Here is a 21921-nt window from a genome sequence, read left to right on the forward strand (position 1 = left end):
CGTTGCTCGTGTTTCTTGGCCAAAGCAAGTCTCTTCTTATTATTGGTGTCCTTTAGTAGTGGTTTCTTTTCAGCAATTCGACCTCGAAGGCCTGTTTCACGCAGTCTCCTCTGAACAGTTGATGTTGAGATGTGTCTGTTACTTGAACTCTGTGAGGTGCAGTTAATTGCCAATTCCTGAGGCTGGTAACTCTAATGGTAACTCTTATCTTCTGCAGCAGAGGTAACTCTGGGTCTTCCTTTCCTGTGGCGGTCCTCATATGAGCCAGTTTCCTCACAGCGCTTGACGGTTTGTGCAACTTTAAAAAAAAAGTTTTTATTTATCCAGGCAAGTCAGTTAAGAACAAATTATTATTTACAATGACGGCCTACCCCGTCCAAACCCTTACCCGGACGACGCTGGGCCAATTGTGCGCCGTGATGGGACTCCCAATCACAGCTGGTTGTGATACAGCCTGGAATCAAACCAGTGTATGTAGTGACACCTCTAGCACTGAGATGTAGTGGCTTAGACCATTGCGCTTCTCAGGAGCCCAAAGAAACTTCAAAAGTCCTTGACATTTTCTGGATTGACTGACCTTCATGTCTTTAAGTAATGATGGACTGTCATTTCTCTTTGCTTATTTGAGCTGTTCCTGCCATAATATGGACTTGGATCCTTTACCAAATAGGGCTATCTTCTGTATACCCCTACCTTGTCACAACACAACTGATTGGCTGAAACACATTAAGAAGGAAAGAAATTCCACAAATTAACTTTTAACAAGGCACACCTGTTAATTGAAATGCATTCCTGTGAAAAGCTGTCATCAAGGCAAAGGGTGGCTAATTTGAAGAATCTCAAGTATAAATTATATTTGTTTAACTCTTTTTTTGGATACTACATAATTCCATGTGTTATTTCATAGTTTTGATGTCTTAACTATTATTCTAGTGTAGATAATAGTAAAAATAAAGAAAAACCCTTGAATGAGTAGGTGTCTAAACCTTTGACTGGTAATGTGTGTGTGTATATATATATATTTATTATATCATGCACTACGCAAAGCTGCAAAAAAATGTACATTTCGTATCATAGTGTTTTATACCGGACTTTTATTTTGAAGACAAAAAAACAAAAACAGTAAATCTTCATGTTGATAGGATCCAGCGAGTGTTGCTATCAGGACGCTAATCCCCGGTTTCTGTTGCAGTTACCTTTGACCGCTCGGAGGTGCAAAGATGGCGGCTTGACGGAGAGGCTATCGGTATCTGCCACTAAGTTTTGCCTGCAGAGAAGAACAAAGTTGGTGATACCATCAACGTTGTGCGTCGCCTCTGGAAAACTGCTAGGAAGAACGCCTTCCTTCAGAGCCATGGTATGCGTTTCGCCGAGCATCTCAGCCCGGAAGACATAGAAAGAAGGGACAAGTTAGCACGAAATGAGGGGAAGGCTGCTTACTTCGTCGGAGGGCGAGGCTTCATCAACGGTTCAGAAATCCATATTCCTCCCTAAAATCTCACCAGAAGGAACAGGTTGATGGTTTCAGCCATGGTATTCTCATTTTCCTTATGTTGTTTACCTAACAAGCATCAGGTGACTATTTTTCAGGAATACTCAGGTATTCCAATGTATTAGTTTGTTCTTGACCAGAAGACCTATTTTGTTTACAAACTTCCGAAGACTGAAAGCTGTATTTATTTTTCTATGTATACAGTAACTAAGATACTGTTTTAAATGGCATACAGGTCTGCTCTGACTTTACACGGTTATTGTTCTATTTAGTTATTAATACTTATTTCCAAAAAAGGTCTTAGGAACGTTTATATGTAAAACATTTTTTATTCAATTATTTTATGATCAGTTTTCATATGTACTTAAAATAATAGGTACCCTTTTATTTAAATTATTATTTGTTTTATTTCTCGGAATAGTTCCTGATTACACAATGTTTTTTTTAGTCTCTCTTACTACAAGAACCCTTGGTTTGGTCTTGAACATAATTTTCAGTTGAGTTGAATTTCAAAGCCAGATAACGTCTAGCTCCAAAGGTTATGGAATAAGCTATTTTCACTTTAAATTGACTTAAATGGTGCAGATCTCGGTTCCTTATCGTTTACGTTCACTGCTCCTACGTCTTTGACTCATCCTACTACAGTTTATACTTTTATATCATCTTAATGCTAGGGGGTTACGAAACAATGTGAAGCGCAAAGCCTTATTTTTATTTGCTAAACAATTTCGAACAGATTTTTGCTTTTTTCAAGAGTCACTCAATTTTGGCAGATGCCAACTTCTGGAGGTCACAGTGGGGCAACGATATTTGACTTTCCCATGGATCTGAACGCTCTGCTGGTGTCACTACAATGAAAAATACCTTTGGTTGTAATATTCTACACTCGGAATGTGACCCCTTTGGTCACTTTGTCTTGTGATCAGTTACAATGACATTACACTCATTACTGTAAACTTCTACGGGTACAACACCAAACATGAGAATGATGAGTTGCTTGAATCTATAGAGAAACATATACTTAATTGGTTATCTAAATTTACCAATTCGTTGTTATTGATAGGAGGGGACTTTAACATTACAATAGATAATTCAACTGATAGATGGCCCCCAGGTAGGCCAACCAATCAGAATTTGGGTTTAATACTTTTTATGGAAAAGTTCGATCTTACTGATATATTGAGAGAGAGGTTTCTGGCCGAAAGATCATTCACTTGGAGTAACAAAACTGGTTCTAGACAATCCAGAATAGATTTTTGGCTTATATCCAAATGTATTGATAGTGTGTTACTACACATATTTTTACTATTCCCCTCACAGACCATAGGGCCATTTACATTGATATCAAAATATTTACCCCTGATACGAACCTTGGTGGAGCATCCAACTGGAAACTAAATAGCTCATTATTAAATAATGATATAGTTAAATTTGAGGTTAAAGATCTGCTCTCACACTTTTGGGAAAGGGCTTGTGAAGAAAAATGTACAAGGTATTTCCATAGCTGGTAAAGGAATTATTATAAGACAGCTGGCTGACGATACTACACTTTTTCTGAAAGACGCCAACCAAATTTCCATATCGATCGATGTGATACAATCCTTTTCCAAAGCGTCTGGTCTATATCTTAACATTAATAAATGTGAACTCATAGCTGTCAAAGATTGTGTGACACCTTCATATTATGGTATTCCAGTAAAAGAAGAACTTACATATTTAGGCATAACCATTACAAAGGATCAGAAGTCTAGAGGCTTACTAAATCTTAATCCTCTTATTAAAAAAAACCCAGAAGAAACTAAATCAATGGCTACAGAGGGATTTATCTTTAAAAGGAAGAGTCCAGTAAAATAAGCAAGGAGATAGACCAGATGCTTTTCAACTTTCTGTGGAGAAACCGTACCCATTACATTAGGAAAACTGTTGTAATGAACGCTTATGAGAATGGTGGACTGAATTTTCTGGACTTTACTACTTTAAATAATACTTTTAAGATCAATTGGATAAAACAATTCCTAAGAAGACCCACTTCTTAGGAATTGTATTCCTCATTATGTCTTCTCTAATTTTGGTGGCCTTAACTTCATGTTGTTTTGCAATTATAATAATGACAAAGTTCCAGTGAAACTTTCTGCTTTTCATCGGCAGGTTCTTGTCATGGTCCTTAAATTAAACACAATTTTTCTCCACATAGATATTATATATGGAATAATCGGGATATATTGTATAAAAATACCTCTTTGGTTTTAGAATATTGGTTCTGAAATAATATCCTATTGGTGAGCCAACTGGTAAATGCAGATGGTCTTTTACTCAGTTATAAAGGATTCTTATCACTTTACAAGGTTCCTGTAACACCTAAAGATTTTGCAATTGTTTTAGATGCCATTCCCTCAGGTGTTGATCTGTTATTCAGGAACGTGTCAAGACCTGACCCTCAGAACCTACCTTCCATTGACTCATCAGTAGAAAAGATTTGTTTCTCTTTTGGTCCATTCAACAACAGAGCGACAGGAACCTTGTTTCAGCAGGATGTTGTATCTATACCTTATGTCATGCCTTATTGGAATGGATTTATTGATAATATCTGTTGGAAAAAAGTTTGGATGTTGCCACACACATACCTACTTGTTAACAAAATTAAGGAAGTTTTCCTTTAAAATTATTCATAAATATTATCTTGCCAACCACTATATGAAGAAGTTTAAGGAAACCATCAACACAAATTGCCCCTTTTGTAATGACCACCCAGTTTTGCATCTTTTTTGGCATTGTATGCATGTAAGAAAACTGTGGCAAGACATCAGTAGGTTTATAATTGAACACATTTATGAAGATTTTACACTATTGTGGAGAGATGTACTGTTTGGATTCTTTACATACAATAGAAATAAGCAGAGTCATTTTTATGTAATTAATTTCATTATTCTTTTGGCCAAATTTCATATACACAAATGTAAATTTACAAACAGAAAACCACATTTTTGTACCCTACAAAAATAAATTGAACTGTATTTTAAGACCGTTAAATGCTCTACTAACAAAAAATCTGTTAGAATTGTAAGTATATGCATGTCCCTTAAGGTCCTTGTGTAATTGTAATGTGATATTGTACCCCCTAGCTCGATTGTCTATTGTTGGTAATCTATGTATGCTTGTGTTCCCTCGTGCTTTATGTATTGATTTGTTATTAAAAAAAAAAATGTCAAAAAAGTTTAGCATTGTTGACAATGCATTCATTTTGTTTTTTTTAAACGCAGCTTGAGGTATGTACTCTTATTTATTTTTTTATTTAACCTTTATTTAACTAGACAAGTTTAACTAAGAAACTCTCTTATAGAAAGTTCTTAGAAATATATAATTTACCAATACATGATAAATGTAATTCTTTCTGTAAACCAATACCTTCAGTACGTACTCAATGTGCGGGGGCTTAGGAAGTATGTACATGTAGGTAGAGTTAATTAAAGTGACTATGCATAGAGAGTGGCAGTGGTGTGGAGGGGGGGCAATGTGAATAGTCTGGGTAGCCATTTGACTAGATGTTCAGGAGTCTTATGGCTTGGGGGTAGAAGCTGTTTAGAAGCCTCTTGGACCAGGACTTGGCGCTCCGGTACCGCTTGCCATGTTGTAGCAGCGAGAACAGTATATGACTAGGGTGACTGGAGTGTTTGACAATTTTTAGGGCCTTCCTCTGACACTGCCTGGCATAGAGGTCCTGGATGGCAGGAAGCTTGGCCCCAGTGATGTACTGGTGTAACAGTATAACTTTAGACCGTCCCCTCGCCCAAACCCGGGCGTGAACCAGGGACCCTCTGCACACATCAACAACAGTCACCCCTCAAAGCATCGTTACCCATCGCTCCACAAAAGCCGCGGCCCTTGCAGAGCAAGGAGAACTACTACTTCAAGGTCTCAGAGCAAGTGACGTCACCGATTGAAACGCTATTTAGCGCGCACTGCTAACTAAGCTAGCCGTTTCACTCACCCCCCTTTTGACCTTCCTCCTTTTCCGCAGCAACCAGTGATCCGGGTCAACAGCATCAATGTAACAGTATAATTTTAGACCGTCCCCTCGCCCATACCCAGGCGCGAACCAGGGAGCCTCTGCACACATCAACAACAGTCACCCCTCGAAGCATCGTTACCCATCGCTCCACAAAAGCCGCGGTCCTTGCAGAGCAAGGGGAACTACTACTTCAAGGTCTCAGAGCAAGTGACGTCACCGATTGAAACGCTATTTAGCGCGCACTGCTAACTAAGCTAGCCATTTCACATCCGTTACACTGGGTCGTTTGCACTACTCTCTGTAGTGCCTTGCGGTCGGAGGCTTAGCATTTGCCATACCAGGCAGTGATGCAACCAGTCAGGATGCTCTCGATGTTGCAGCTGTAAAACCTTTTGAGGATCTGAGGACCCATGCCAAATCTTGTCAGTCTCCTGAGGGGGAATAGGTTTTGTCGTGCCCGCTTCACGACTGTCATGGTGTGCTTGGACCATGTTAGTTTGTTGATGATGTGAACACCAAGGAACTTGAAGCTCTCAACCTGCTCCAGTACAGCCCCGTTGATGAGAATGGGGACATGCTCGGTCCTCCTTTTCCTGTGGTCCACAATCATCTCCTTTGTCTTGATCACGTTGAGGGAGAGGTCGTTGTCCTGGCACCACACGGCCAGGTCTCTGACCTCCCTATAGGCTGTCTCATTGTTGTCGGTGATCAGGCCTACCACTGTTGTGTCATCTGCAAATTTAATGATGGTGTTGGAGTCGTGCCTGGTCGTGCAGTCATGAGTGAACAGGGAGTACAGGAGGGAGTTGAGCACGCACTCCTGAGGGGCCTGTGTTGAGGATCAGCATGGCGGATGTGTTGTTACCTACCCTTACCACCTGGGGGCGGACCGTCAGGAAGTCCAGGACCAGTTGCAGAGGGAGGTGTTTAGTCCCAGGGTCCTTAGCTTATTGATGAGCTTTGAGGGCACTATGGTTTCGAACGCTGAGCTTTAGAATGGTATTCCTTTTGTCCAGGTATGAAAGGGCAGTGTGGAGTGCAACAAAGACCGCATCATCTGTGGATCTGTTGGAGTGATATGCAAATTGGAGTGGGTCTCGAGTTTCTGGGATGATGGTGTTGATGTGAGCCGTGACCAGCCTTTCAAAGCACATCATGGCCACAGACGTGAGTGCTACCGGTTGGTAGTCATTTAGGCAGGTTACCGGTCTTGGGCACAGGCACTATGGTGGTCTGCTTAAAACATGTTGGTATTACAGACTCGGACAGGGAGAGGTTGAAAATGTCAGTGAAGACACTTGCTAGTTGTTCAGCGCATGCTCGCAGTACACATGCTGTTAATCTGTCTAGCCTTGTGAACGTTGACCCGTCTAAAGTCTTACTCACATCGGCTGCGGAGAGCGTGATCACAGTCTTCCAGTACAGCTGTGCTCATGCATGTTTCAGTGTTATTTGCCTCGAAGCGAGCATAGAAGTAGTTTAGCTCATCTGATAGGTTCGTGAGGTAGATCTAGGATTTAAAAAATCGTATCCGTTTTTATTGGTCACATACACGTGTTTAGCTGATGTTATTGCGAGTGTAGCGAAATGGATCAGATTATCCCCCTTGAAGATAAAATAGCAGTCAGACCCTGGACCAGTGGTTAGGGGCAACGCCTACCAACCCCTGTGGAGTACCAGAAAATGATTTGCCTTGGTATTTATTATGGATCCCCATTAGCTGCTGCTTTGGCTGGGGTCCAGCAAAATTAAGGCAGTTTATACAATGTTAAAACATTACAATACAATCACAGATTGCACAACACACTGTGTGCCCTCAGGCCCCTACTCCACCATTACCACATATCTACAGTACTAAATCCATGTGTATGTATAGTGCGTATGTTATCGTATGTGTCTGTGCCAATGTTTGTGTTGATTCACAGTCCCCGCTGTTCCATAAGGTGTTTGTTAATGTTTTTTAAATCTAATTTTACTGCTTGCATCAGTTACTTGATGTGGAATAGAGTTCCATGTCATCATGGCTCTGTGTAGTACTGTTTGCCTCCCATAGTTTGTTCTGGACTTGGGGACTGTGAAGAGACATCGTGGCATGTCTTGTGGGGTATATGCATGGGTGTCCGAGCTGTGTGCCAGTAGTTTAGACAGACAGCTCGGTGCATTCAACATGTCACCTCTCATAAATAAAAGTAGTGATATCCACATTCAGCCAGGAGAGATTGACATGCATATTATTAATATTAGCTCTCTGTGTACATCCAAGGGCCAGCCGTGCTGCCCTGTTCTGAGCCAATTGCAATTTTCCTAAGTCCTTTTTTGTGGCACATGACCATACAACTGAACAGTAGTCAAGGTGCGACAAAACTAGGGCCTGTAGGACCTGCCTTGTTGATAGTGTTGTTAAGAAGGCAGGCAGAGCATCGCTTTATTATAGACAAACTTCTCCCCATCTTAGCTACTACTGCATCAATATGTTTTGACCATGACAGTTTACAAGCACTTTAGGCATCTCAACTTGCTAAATTTCCACATGATTTATTACAAGATTTAGTTGAGGTTTAGTTTTTAGTGAGTGTTTTGTTCCAAATACAATGCTGTTAGTTTTAGAAATATTTAGGAATAACTTATTCCTTGCCACCCACTCTGAAACAAACTCTTTGTTGAGTGTTGCAGTCATTTCAGTCACTGTAGTAGCTGACGTGTATAGTGTTGAGTCATCCGCATATATAGAAACTGGCTTTACTCAAAGTCAGTGGCATGTCGTTAGTAAAATTGAAGAAAAGCAAGGGGCCTAAGCAGCTACCTTGGGGAATTACTGATTCTAACTGGATTATATTGGATAGGCTTCCATTAAAGAACACCCTTTGTGTTCTGTTAGACAAGTAACTCTATCCACATTATAGCAGGGGGTGTAAAGCCATAACACATATGTTTTTCCAGCAGCAGACTATGATCAATAATGTCAAAAGCTGCACTGAAGTCTAACAAGACAGCCCCCACAATCTTTTTATCATCAATTTCTCTCAGCCAATCATCAGTCATTTGTGTAAGTGCAGTGCTTGTTGAGTGTCCTTCCCTATAAACATGCTGAACTTCTTTTGTCAATTTGTTCACTGTGAAATAGCATTGTATCTGGTCAAACACAATTATTTCCAAAAGTTTACTAAGGGTTGGTAACAGGCTGATTGGTCGGCAGTTTGAGCCAGTCAAGGGGGATTTACTATTCTTAGATAGCAGAATGACTTTAGCTTCCCTCCAAGCCTGAGGGCACACACTTTCTAGTAGGCTTTAATTGAAGATGTGGCAAATAGGAGTGGCAATATTGTCCACTATTATCCTCAGTAATTTTCCATCCAAGTTGTCAGACCTCAGTGGCTTGTCACTGTTGATAGACAACAATCACTTTTTTTTCACCTCTTCCTCACTAACTTTGCGGAATTTAAGATTACAATTCTTGTCTTTCACAATTAGGTCCAATATACTTGGATGTGTAGTGTCAGCGTTTGTTGCTGGCATGTCATCCCTAAATTTGCTTATCTAGCCAATGAAAATAAATTAAAGTAGTTTGCAATATCAGTGGGCTTTGTGATGAATGAGTCATCTGATTCAATGAATGAAGGAGCCGAGTTGGCTTTTTCCCCCAAAATGTAATTTTAAGGTGCCCCAAAGCTTTTTATTATCATTCTTTATATAATTTATCTTTGTTTCATAGTGTAGTTTATTTTTATTTAGAATAGTCACATGATTTCTTTATTTGCAGTATGTTTGCCAATCAGTTGGGCTGCCAGACTTAATTGGCATACATTTTGCCTCATCCCTCTCAACCATACCATTTTTCAATTCCTCATCAATCCAAGGGGATGTAACAGTTTTTACAGTGCGTGCTTATTAGTAACTGGAATAAATAGTTTCAGAAATGCGTCAAGTGCAGCATCTGGTTGCTCCTCATTACACACCACAGACCAGCAAATATTCTTTACATCATCAACATTTGAATCCCTACAAAACTTATTGTATTACCTCTTATACACTATATTAGGCTCAGCCTTTGGAACTATGGTTTTCCTAAATATGGCTATTATATTGTGATCACTACATCCTATGGATTTTGATACTGCTTTCAAGCAAATATCTGCATCTTTAGTAAAAATGTGATCAATACATGTTGATGATTTCATTCCTGTGCTGTTTGTAACTACCCCGGGAGGTTGACTGACAAATTGATCCAGGTTGCAGGTACTGGTTACAGTTTAGTGGAAAGCTTGATGATAGCCAATCAATATTTAAATCACCCAGAAAATATACTTCTCTGTTGATATCACATACATTATCAAGCATTTCACACACATTATCCAGATACTGAGTTAGCACTTGGTGGTCTATAGCAGCTTCCCACAAGAATGGGCTTCAGGTGAGGCAGATGAACCTGAAGCCATATTACTTCAACAGTATTTAACATTAGATCGTCTCTAAACTTTACAGGAATGTGGTTCTGAATATAGACCGTCATTTGGCAGTACTGTACCAAAGAGAAGTGAAACCTGACTGTACTGAGCTCTGTTGGCAGCAGTGGCGACCTGTCCTTTGAGCCCCACAATTGGGGGGGGGCGACGACTTGCTTGTTTAGCATGTTATTTTGGCATTAATACGCATCACATATCAGTTTGCAGACAATGTAAAACATATATGTATCATTGAGTTAATAAAGTCTTAAGTAAGGCAGCTCCAAAATGCAGGTGTTTCAGCCAAGCTCAGTGCTTTCTGTGGTGGTGGGGCAAGCCAGCAGAAAATACGGAGAGTTGAGCCGTGATTGGCTCAGTGTTCTGTCACTCATGGGGACATCATCTTACGTCACTGCCAAGTCTAAGGGGAAAGCTAGAACATTCAAGCCCCTTGGGTGCTGCCATAGAGTTACATTAGAAGTGCCCATCCAAGAAGTCTCAAGGTCATTAGCCACAGATAAAATTACGCCAAATCACATTATATGTACAGTAGCTTTGATTGGACTGATCATGTCAACATCATACTTTCAAAATCTTAGCTAGCGTGAATCAAGTCGACAATCTACTGGCAAATCCTTTTTAATCCTTGTCATCTGAAGAGAGGACCTGAGCACTAGGACCATGCCTCAGGACTACCTGGCCTGATGACTCCTTGCTGTCCCCAGTCCACCTGGTCATGCTGCTGCTTAAGTTTTAACTGTTCTGCCTGTGGCTATGGAACCTGTTCACCGGACATGCTACCTTGTCCCAGACCTGCTGTTTTCAACTCTCTAAAGACAGCAGGAGTGGTAGAGATACTCTGAATGATCAGCTATGAAAAGCCAACTGACATTTACTCCTGATGTGCTGACCTGTTGCACCCTCTACAAACACTGTGATTATTATTATTTGACCCTGCTGGTCATCTATGAACATTTGAACATCTTGGCCATGTTCTGTTATGATCTCCACCCGACACAACCAGAAAAAGACTGGCCACCCCTCATAGCCTGGATCCTCTCTAGGTTTCTTCCTAGGTTCCAGCCTTTCTATGGAGTTTTTCCTAGCCACCATGCTTCTACACCTGCATTGCTTGCTGTTTGGGGTTTTAGGATGGTTTTCTGTACAGCACTTTGTGCCATCAGCTGATGTAAGAAGGGCTTTATATATACATTTGATTGACTGATTCAAGAGAAATTATAAAGCGTATCGGTGCTCATCGGACATAAACATTACACAAGTTGGAAATTGCGAATTCAACAATGAGTGGCTTGGAAGGAATCAGTGACAGTGGCTAACATTAACTGCAAGCATTGCAAAGAAATCACTAGCCTGCTATTCAGTGGAGAGGCTGTGTGGTCCCAAATATGAGATTAAGGAGCTTTTTTCCAAGTTTAAAATAAGCATTCAACATTGGCCATGCTGTCAATGAAGCATGATTTGTGCCACACTCAAAACAACTGTTAACTGGGAATGGCGAATATTTGACTTCAGTGAGTTCCAGACAACCAAAGTTCCTGTGTGGCTCAGTCGGTAGAGCATGGCGCTTGCAACGCCAAGCGTCGTGGGTTCGATTCCCGCTGGGACCACCCATATGTAAAAGTAGTGGCCCCAGCCGACTTGTAAGTCGCTTTGGACAAAAGCGTCTGCTAAATGGGATATATATATATATGATATATATATATATTTTCTCCCCCAGTTCCCAGTTGTTTTGAAAGCACCATAAATCCAGAGAATGCCAGACTTATGATAAAATTTGCACATGAAGGACCGCTGCGCCACCTTCATGTTCAAGTGAATGCTGCTGCATAAATGTTGTATGCCAGGGAGACATGTATAGTGTAGCTAAGAAAGTAAAAATAAGTGTATGTTGTGTAGTAAGAAATTAGTAGCCCATGTGCCCTAATAATTTGGCCTATTTACCCCTCGTAATTTCACCTACTGTTCTGACTTGGCGGTGCACATGTTGCCCATAACATGTTTTAGAGAAATGTAGTCATAGAATATTGGAAGAGCTTTCATGCCCCCTTTATTTATCCTACAGTTCTGACTTGGTGTACAGGGAGAACACTAAGAACTGCCCATGTTCTGAATTCTGTCGCTGTACATTTCAAAAGCGCTAAACAAATAGTTGACTACATACATCCTAGCTCACTCGTCTTAGTCTAAATTACAGATTGCCTCTTAGCCGCTAGTCATCCCCTTATGCTACAGTTTGTACATCTCAAGTGTCATTGACAAGTTGTTTAAACAAGTCAGCCATGTTTTTAAGGCAGTAAATAAGGCTGAATGAACTGTTTCACTGCCAGACAAGGCTCTACTGATAGTCAGGTCTAGCAGTGGTAAGATGTTGGGACAGGTTTATGTAAGCACTTTGTAGGCACCATGTCACCATTATGGCGCAATTCACTTGTGTCTTTGCTGGCGTGCATCCATATTTTTGCCCCACCAAGACTTACATGGTAAAATCACCACTGGTTGGGAGTACATACCACAGAATTATATATAGGTTTTATACCCAGTTTGATGCATATTGTAGTGATTCATCATGACCTGAGAATATTAACACAGAATTATGCTTTTCAGCTTTATTTGAAACATCTTGGCCTCCACAAAGCTAAAGGCCCTATCCATAATAGCATTTTATTTGGGGTCACTGCAATGATTTCTCTCCGTGGGTGGCATGGTGCATGACATCCCGAAAAAGAGGATTCCCCCCCCAATACAATTGTCCAATAAAGTAAAAACAAAAAAAATCCATCCCCTTTCCCTCCCAAACACGTATAGGCAGTATCTGCAGTGATTCAGTCTGGGAAATAGAAGACCACAACAGACAAACCCTTCCCTTAAGGACCCAGAGACAAAAAAGGACAAACATGCCCTTGCTAAGATTAGCACGAACACAAATATTCCATGATTTAAAAAATATATATATAAAATGACAACACGTGTTGAAAATTCCCAGAGCCATTTAAGGAATACAAAACAAGTATATTTATATATTTTTTCACCCCAATATGTGGCTCTTCAAACTCCATGCCCAGCTTGCGATGACCCGAAATGAACATGACATGGCTTTCTTTCCACTCTCCAAAAATGTCCAGGTGTAGTGCTTGTGTTAGTTTAAGCAGAGTCCTTTAGATGGTGTCTCAGCCTTCAATTTCCTTGAGCACGCTTCAGCCAACCTCACATGTCAGTCAAGAACATCATGTCAAACCTTTGTCTCATCTCCTACAGACAGGTTAATAAAAGCACAGTCAGCAGAGTATTCTAGCTGGTCAGATCAAGAGAGGACGTGAATGGTATTGAGAGAACAATGGGACAGAACAGGTGCAATTCCATGCTGAACACTGGGACAAATGCCACCTTTCTTTCCCCGATGAGATTCAGTCTGCATATGAGCCTCAACTAGGAACACAAGAAGCTGAGAAAGAAGATGCATCCCAGAGGCAAAATGTACTGATTTGTGCGCATTAGATACAATGCAAAATAAAAAGTACAAATTTGTCAAGGCTGCATCTGTCTGTGGTATGTGCTGGGGGAGAAGGGGGGGGGGCTCTAGAATAGCAGCGCGCCCATGCTGCCCATTTCACTCTGCTCCTTGACGAAGATCTCAAAGTACTGGTAGATGATGGTGACGGCCAATAGGATTCCAGTACCCGAACCAATGGCACCCAGGAAGTCAGCCATGACAGACAGCCCACCTATGCATAGGCCACCGAAGGCTGCAGCCGTGGGGATGTACCTTCACACAGAACACAAGATATTAGAAATATGTAGCAAGGTATACACACCAATAATTCTTGACACTTGGGCCAGTGTGCATATGTTTTTACCTGTTGAGCTCATGCACCATGGAGGTCTCTCTGTGTCCCCTCATCACCATCTGCTGTTCCTTCAGCTGCTTAGCCACCTGTTGGACATAGACCTGCGTTAGCAACTACCTCACTGTACATAACCTAAGTGAATCTAAAATATGAAACAAATATTTCTGGTGCATCAAGTGACTCACATCTTTGGCAGAGGATCCCGAAACCTCGATCCATGTCTTGGAGAAGAAGGCACAAGAGCCCAGCATGAAGACGATGTAGATGGCAGCATGGATGGGGTCATCCAGAACAGAACCAAAGGACTCCGGGGGAGAGAGGAAGTAGCAGAGACCTCCAACCGGGTAGGCACGAGCTGGTCCTCCAGTGGAAGTATCCTATACACAAACAACCACAATGCATAGCTCAATCAAGGCTGTGAGTAAAACCTGCCAAAGGCTAGCTCTTACACAGGCCTGCTGAAATGAAATATTTAATTCTGTCAACCCTCCCAGTGTTCTTACATGGTAGTCCAAAACATGTGATCATAACCACATTATGGCTTCAAATAGAATCTTCATTGTTTACGGTAACCCATTACTAGACGTCACATAAGTATTCAGTACTGTTGAACTCATGAAGGTTTAAATGGGATAAAATGACCAAGTGTATGTGCATTTTAAATAGTACTGGTGTAATGAAAGTTGGTAAGGTACGTCTACTGCTGTGTGATTGACTCTAAAGCAGCACTCTACAGTCATTCTGATAGGCACTTACAGACCAGGTTCCCAGCAGGTTAACCAGGAAGTTGCCGCTGAATCGCGTGGAGAGCATCTGAGAGATGACATACAGGTTGGACACGAGGGCAGACTGGAGGATGATGGGAATGTTTGAGGTGTAGAAGAGCTTGATGGGATAGGTGTTGTACTGGCCACGGTAACGGGCAGACATGATGGGCAGGTCCACCCTGAAGCCCTGGAAGGAGGAGGCGAGAAGTGTTCAAGACTTTTCAAACAAATGAGATTTAATGGTATTCAAAGCTGATGTTCAATCATTCAGGTTTTTGGTCTGACCATTTGTTCACATTGTCAGATCCAATGGTCATATCATAGGTCACTTAAAACTGAAATCCATAAAGGGGGAAACTGCCACACCTGGTTGAGATATAACAACAAAGTTACTTCAAACACTTTCTTACCCTCACATCATTGCACTCATGATAGAACACCAGAATATGTACAGCAACTTCCTGACCAAGCTGCTGGACAATCCTGTTTCATCAACAAAACAAAAGTACTGAGGCAAACAGTGGCGTAGTTTCTCCATTTTCGGATTTCAGCAATGAATTGAAAGCAATTTGTAAAACCAATCAAAAAACAGCCAAGACGATATAGGGGGTTGTCTGTCCCACTGACCTGGAAGTATATCACTACAGCAAAGACGAAGACAGTGGCGATGAGGTTCAAGAGGTTAGGCAGGTTCTGGCGGTAAAATGCCTCTCTCAGGGCGCGCACCTTGTCTGTGCGGGTGGCCAACAGGTGGAACAGGGCAATGATGGCACCTTCAAACTCCGTTCCTGAGACACAAGAGACAAGGTTACTCAACCAACCACAGCAGAGGGAGCAATCCTGACTGAAAAATAAGAGTATATTGTCAATACAATTACAGGTGGCAGTAAGGCCAGTATACATACCTCTGCCAGTGTTGACAGTAGTGGGGCTGAAAGCCTTCCAGACGATGGTCTCACAGATGTTAGTGGCAATGAACAGGGAGATCCCAGAGCCCAGCCCATAGCCCTTCTGCAGCAGCTCATCCAGCAGCAGCACGATCAGACCTGCCACAAAAAGCTGGGGAAGAAAGAGGGACAGAGCTTCAAATACAGTCTGCTCAGCTTTCATCTGCCTGGTCATCGCTGATTGAAAGATTAGAGAAATGGCAGCCAGGGGTTTATGTAATGAAAGGTCTCTGTACTTAACGGGTCAAATTAATGAACTGTCCAGTTCACGCATGGCCATTGTAATGGCTGAAACCCAAGTGACAGACAGCAGTGTAGTGGTAATGGGGGGGATCTAACTAACCTGAATGATGATGAGCAGGCAGATCCCAGCACCCATCTCTGATGGGTCTCCATACATGCCTGTCATCACATACACAATGGACTGTCCAATGGTGATGATCATGCCAAACACTGCAGAGGAGAAAGGGAGCTGGGTTGCATTCAATATCCTTAGGACAGCTATGAGTTGATAGACAATGAAAAACTGAATACACCACAGCTTTATGACAGGATATAGACCCTTATTCGACTACCCATCACATACAAGCACAAAACTCAGTTGTCAGGTGGCTAAATAACCATCCCTTATCTCATGATTAATCCCATTCCTTGGTAAAAACTTTGTAGGGCAGACATACGTTTCTGCGCTCCATTGAAGAGTGCTCTGTCCTTGGGGGTGTCTCCAACCTCAATGATCTTTGCTCCAGCCAGCAGCTGCATGATGAGACCGGAGGTAACGATGGGTGAGATACCCAGCTCCATCAGAGTACCTGTAGAATGGTGGGATCACAGTACTGTTTTCAGTCAACTATTATGAACCAACACGGTTGTAATGGGAAAGAGGATTATACCAAGGCAAAGCTCTGAATACAGTGACATATCAGCCAAAGAAAGTCAGCTCGTCAAGAGATGAGACCTGATAAGGTCACAGGGAATAATGAATTCTTCATGTTAGAAGTACGAACCAAACAGCAAAAATGTAATAGGGATGTGTTCAAACAAGATCAGTAGCCAAGATCGAAAGCCATTTATCAATGAGAAGAAACAGACAAGCATTCAAACTAAGCAGAGGCAGACTGTTGGTTCCTCACCTCTGTTGGAGGCCAGGATTACTCTCATCCAGTAGAAGGGATCTGCGGAGTCTGAGGACATGATGCCGAAGAGTGGAATCTTGAGGACAAAGAATCAATCAATATAATGAACCCACAAGAGCTACAACTGCACCCATTGAGTCATTATTACCTGTGGCCTTAATTATATGTTCAGCTGGTGAGAGATTATGTCCATTTATTCCTCCTGGTATTAATTTTTATTTTCTCTGCATTGTTGGGAAGGGCCCATAAGTAAGCATTTCACTGTTAGTCTACACCGGTTGTTTACAAAACATGTGACAAATGAAAGGTGATGTGGACTGCAGGATTTCTCTGCAAGCGCCATAAAATAGATAGAATCACACGGAGAAAGATTCAGGCCTGGCAGATACTAACCTGGCAGCACACCAGGAAGATGAAGAGCGTGATGGCAGTCCATAGTACTTTTTCTCTGAACTGAATCTGTAGAAGGAAAAGAGGGATATTTTAGAGAGACATCACTAGAGCGAAGATTGTCTAAAAAAGCTAGTGAAGAGAAATTGCAGTATACTATACCTTTCTCTCTGGTTTCTGAATCTCAGGTAAGACCGCACAAAACGGCTTTATGACTTCCAAAAATTTTACTGGAAAAGACAGGAGGACATTGGGCAAAAATGACATTATACATCAGTGATTTAACATACACAGTAAAATAAAGTATTAACCAGAGAATTACATTATGCAGAACAGTGAGGTAGGTCTACATAAAGTTGAAGTCAGAAGTTTACATACACTTAGGTTGGAGTCATAACTCATTTTTCAAACACTCCAAATTTCTTGTTACAAACTATATTTTTGGCAAGTCAGTTAGGACATCTACTTTGTGCATGACAAGTATTTTTTCCAACAATTGTTTACAGACAAGATTATTTAACTGTATCACAATTCTACATACACGAAGATGACTGCCTTTAAACAGCTTGGAAAATTCCAGAAAATTGGGTCATGGCTATAGAAGCTTCTGATCAATGATGTCAATCAGCCTGAGTCCATTGGAGGTGTACCTGTGAATGCATTTCAAGGCCTACCTTCAAACTCAGTGCCTCTTTGCTTGACATCATGGGAAAAATCAAAAGACCCCAGGAATTTTTTTGGTAGACCTCCACAAGACTGGTTCATCCGTGGAAGCAATTTCCAAACGCTTGCAGGTATTACGTTCATCTGTACAAACAATAGTATGCACCATGGGACCACATAGCGGTCATATCCCTCAGGAAGGAGACGCGTTCTGTCTTAGAGATTAATGTACTTCAGTGCAAAAAGTGCAAATCAATCCCAGAACAGCAAAGGACCTTGTGAAGATTTGAGGAAACGGGTAAAAAAAGTATCTACACTGCTCAAAAAAATAAAGGGAACACTTAAACAACAATGTAACTCTGACAATAAGTTTCACATGCTGTTGTGCAAATGGAATAGACAACAGGTGGGAATTATTGGCAATTAGCAAGACACCCCCAATAAAGGAGTGGTTCTGCAGGTGCACACAGACCACTTCTCAGGTCCTATGCTTCCTGGCTGATGTTTTGGTCACTTTTGAATGCTGGCGGTGCTTTCACTCTAGTGGTAGCATGAGACGGGAGTCTACAACACACACAAGTGGCTCAGGTAGTGCAGCTCATCCAGGATGGCACATCAATGCGAGCTGTGGCAAGAAGGTTTGCTGTATCTGTCAGCGTAGTGTCCAGAGCATGGAGGCGCTACCAGGAGACAGGCCAGTACATCAGGAGATGTGGATGAGGCCGTAGGAGGGCAACAACCCAGCAGCAGGACCGCTACCTCCGCCTTTGTGCAAGGAGGAGCAGGAGGAGCACTGCCAGAGCCCTGCAAAATTACCTCCAGCAGGCCACAAATGTGCATGTGTCTGCTCAAACGGTCAGAAACAGACTCCATGAGGGTGTTATGAGGGCCCGACATCCACATGGGGGTTGTGCTTACAGCCCAACACCGTGCAGGACGTTTGGCATTTGCCAGAGAACACCAAGATTGGCATATTCGCCACTGGCGCCCTGTGCACGTCAAATATGAAAGCAGGTTCACACGGAGCACGTGACAGAGTCTGGAGACACCACGGAGAACGTTCTGCTGCCTGCAACATCCTCCTGCATGACCAGTTTGGCGGTGGGTCAGTCATGGTGTGGCATTTCTTTGGGGGGCCACACAGCCCTCCATGTGCTCGCCAGAGGTTGCCTGACTGCCATTAGGAACCGAGATGAGATCCTCAGACCCCTTGTGAGACCATATGCTGGTGCAGTTGGCCTTGGGTTCCTCCTAATGCAAGACCTCATGTGGCTGGAGTGTGTCAGCAGTTCCTGCAAGAGTAAGGCATTGATGCTATGGACTGGCCCGCCCGTTCCCCAGACCTGAATCCAATTAAGCACATCTGGGACATCATGTCTCGCTCCATCCACCAACGCCACGTTGCACCACAGACTGTCCAGGAGTTGGCGTTGGCAGATGCTTTAGTCCAGGTCTGGGAGGCGATCCCTCAGGAGACCTTCCGCCACCTCATCAGGAGCATGCCCAGGCGTTGTAGGGAGGTCATACAGGCCACACACACTACTGAGCCTCATTTTGACTTGTTTTAAGGACATTACATCAATGTTGGATCAGCCTGTAGTGTGGTCTTCCACTTTAATTTTGAGTGTGACTCCAAATCCAGACCTCCATGGGTTGATAAATTTGATTTCCATTGATAATTTGTGTGATTTTGTTGTCAGCACATTCAACTATGTAAAGAAAAGTATTTAATAAGAATATTTCATTCATTCAGATCTAGGATGTGTTATTTTAGTGTTCCCTTTATTTGTTTTGAGCCGTGTATATCCACAGTAAAACGAGTAATATATCGACATAACCTGAACTGCATCTCAGCAAGGAAGAAGCCACAGATCCAAACTGCCATAAAAAATCCAGACTACGGTTTACAACTGCACATGGGGACACAGATCGTACATTTTGGAGAAATGTCCTCTGGTCTGATGAAACAAAAATAGAACTGTTCGGCCATAATTACCATTGTTATGTTTGGAGGAAAAAGGGGGAGTCTTGCAAACAGAAGAACACCATCCCAACCGTGAAGCACAGGTGTGGCAGCATCATGTTGTGGGGATGCTTTGCTGCAGGAGGGACTGGTGCACTTCACAAAATAGATGGCATCATGAGGTAGGAAAATTATGTGGATATATTGAAGCAACATCTCAAGACATCAGGAAGTTAAAGCTTGGTCGCAAATGGGTCTTCCAAAGGAACAATAACCCCATGCATACTTCCAAAGTTGTGGCAAAATTGCTTAAGGACAACAAAGTCAAGGTATTGGAATGGCCATCACAAAGCCCTGACCTCAATCCTATAAACAATTTGTGAGCAGAACTGAAAAAGCGTGTGCGAGCAAGTAGGCCTAAAAACCTGACTCAGTTATACCAGCTCTGTCAGGAGGAATGGGCCAAAATTCACCCAACTTAATGTGGGAAGCTTGTGGAAGGCTACCCGAAAACATTTGACCCAGGTTAAACAATTTAAATGCAATGCTACCACATACTAATAGAGTATGTAAACTTCTGACCCACAGGGACTGTGATAAAAGAAAGAAAAGCTGAAATAAATCACTATTCTGATATTTCACATTCTTAAAATAATGTGGTGATCCTAACTTACATAAGACGGGGAATTTTTACTAGGATTAAATGTCAGGAATTGTGAAAAACTGTGTTTAAATGTAGTTGGCTAAGGTGTATGTAAACTTCCAAATTCAACTGTACGTAGGTAGGAGGATACTTCTGAAGTAAGAAGAAAGAGTGGGATGTACTTTGTGGGGAGCTAAAACATCAGATTCCCAATAGAGAGGATCTGCAGACAGTGGAGATGACATCGAGATGCCTGCTCTTGGACATGCTGACCTAACTACCGCCTCTGATGACCATCTAGATCACCTCATGACAGAGTCTGCCCAAGCACTCAAACGGACTTGACCTAGCGAGCTACTGTTCGAGACCATTTTTTACATTTTTAAATGACTTGTTTATTTTGGTAAACAAGCACTTTGAGATTCTGGCTAATGAAAAGCGCTATAAAATGTATTACTACATAATTCTACAGCTGATACTTAAACTATGTCCGGATGAAACGTCATCACTCCCACGCATGCAAAAAGTTGGTTCCACTCACTAACAAGGTCAATAAGCTAGTATAATTAGCTAGTTAGATTGCATGTGGGGACAAACTTAGTGGTCTTACAGATAATTATGAGTATATTAAAAGAGGCAATGAAAATAGTTAACTACTGTTACTGTAGATTACTCGGCTCAACGAAATTGACATTCATTGGCAATGGCTTATTCAATCAATGTTATCGAGCTAGAAGCAAACCACAGTCATGATAAATTACTGTCACATTCATTGCAAAGACGGTGATACATTTCCTATAAGGTTGACATCAGCAAGACTAGAGGGTAGACAATGTGATAATGTTGTAGGTGCACACAGCAATCTAGATGCCCCGAACAAGAGCCAACAGCAACAATTTATGGGCCCTCGCGTCTGGCTAACTAACGTTACCGAGTCCTGCCTTGGCTTTACCGTTAGCTGCCAATTCCATTAATATGGTAACTTACCTTCGCTACATCACATGGGATATTTTGCTAGCTTTATTTAACAGTTCATTGTTAAGTAAATGGTGTTGTATGTAACCCAGATTAGCAAATGTTAGCTAAGAACGCACAATAACTAGCTAACGTAACTAGTTAGCCATATAGCTAACGTTGTGACTCTACGGCTGATGTTAGCATTACAATGTAGTAGCTTGCTAGCTAAATGCCCATTCATAGCCAAGTTAAATATTTATAAGATAAATGTCATATGCAGTTCACAGATACATGGACATACATAGAAGTAGGAAAAAAAAATCACTCACTGCCCATGGTGTTCTTGATCCGATTCCTGTTGTGTTAAATTGGTGCCACTTTAAAAGGATCAGCACAATTCGCGTGGCACCACCTAGCCTCTCCGCACTGAAAAGGAAGCTCCGTAAAGACACGTCACCAATTAAGCGCCTAGTACCATGTGCGGTGTTCATATTTTAGTCGGAACAAGGAAACTCTGAAATGTCCGACTTGCTAGCTGCTTGTAGTTATGCACGAGCCGCGTTTAACTAGTTAGCAAGTGTAGTTCACATTGGGGGATATGCTCTGGAAGTAGATGTTTGATTGAACAGACATGATAGATACCAAC

General features: G+C 41.9%; 1 protein-coding gene across 1 annotated transcript; it reads right to left on the reverse strand.

Annotated features, from left to right (window-relative positions):
- Positions 1-12544: 12544 nt before the first annotated feature.
- On the reverse strand, positions 12545-21718 carry LOC135540160 (protein transport protein Sec61 subunit alpha-like). Its single transcript, XM_064966587.1, has 12 exons — positions 21605-21718; positions 17212-17279; positions 17053-17118; positions 16657-16735; positions 16204-16335; positions 15867-15976; positions 15482-15635; positions 15204-15364; positions 14566-14763; positions 13995-14186; positions 13819-13895; positions 12545-13727 (listed from the first exon to the last, which is right to left on the reverse strand). The coding sequence occupies exons 1-12, from the start codon at positions 21609-21611 to the stop codon at positions 13541-13543; spliced, it is 1431 nt and encodes a 476-aa protein (XP_064822659.1). The 5' UTR covers positions 21612-21718; the 3' UTR covers positions 12545-13540.
- Positions 21719-21921: the final 203 nt, after the last annotated feature.

This window comes from Oncorhynchus masou, chromosome 5 (assembly GCF_036934945.1).
Source record: "Oncorhynchus masou masou isolate Uvic2021 chromosome 5, UVic_Omas_1.1, whole genome shotgun sequence".
Taxonomy (NCBI): Eukaryota; Metazoa; Chordata; class Actinopteri; order Salmoniformes; family Salmonidae; genus Oncorhynchus; species Oncorhynchus masou.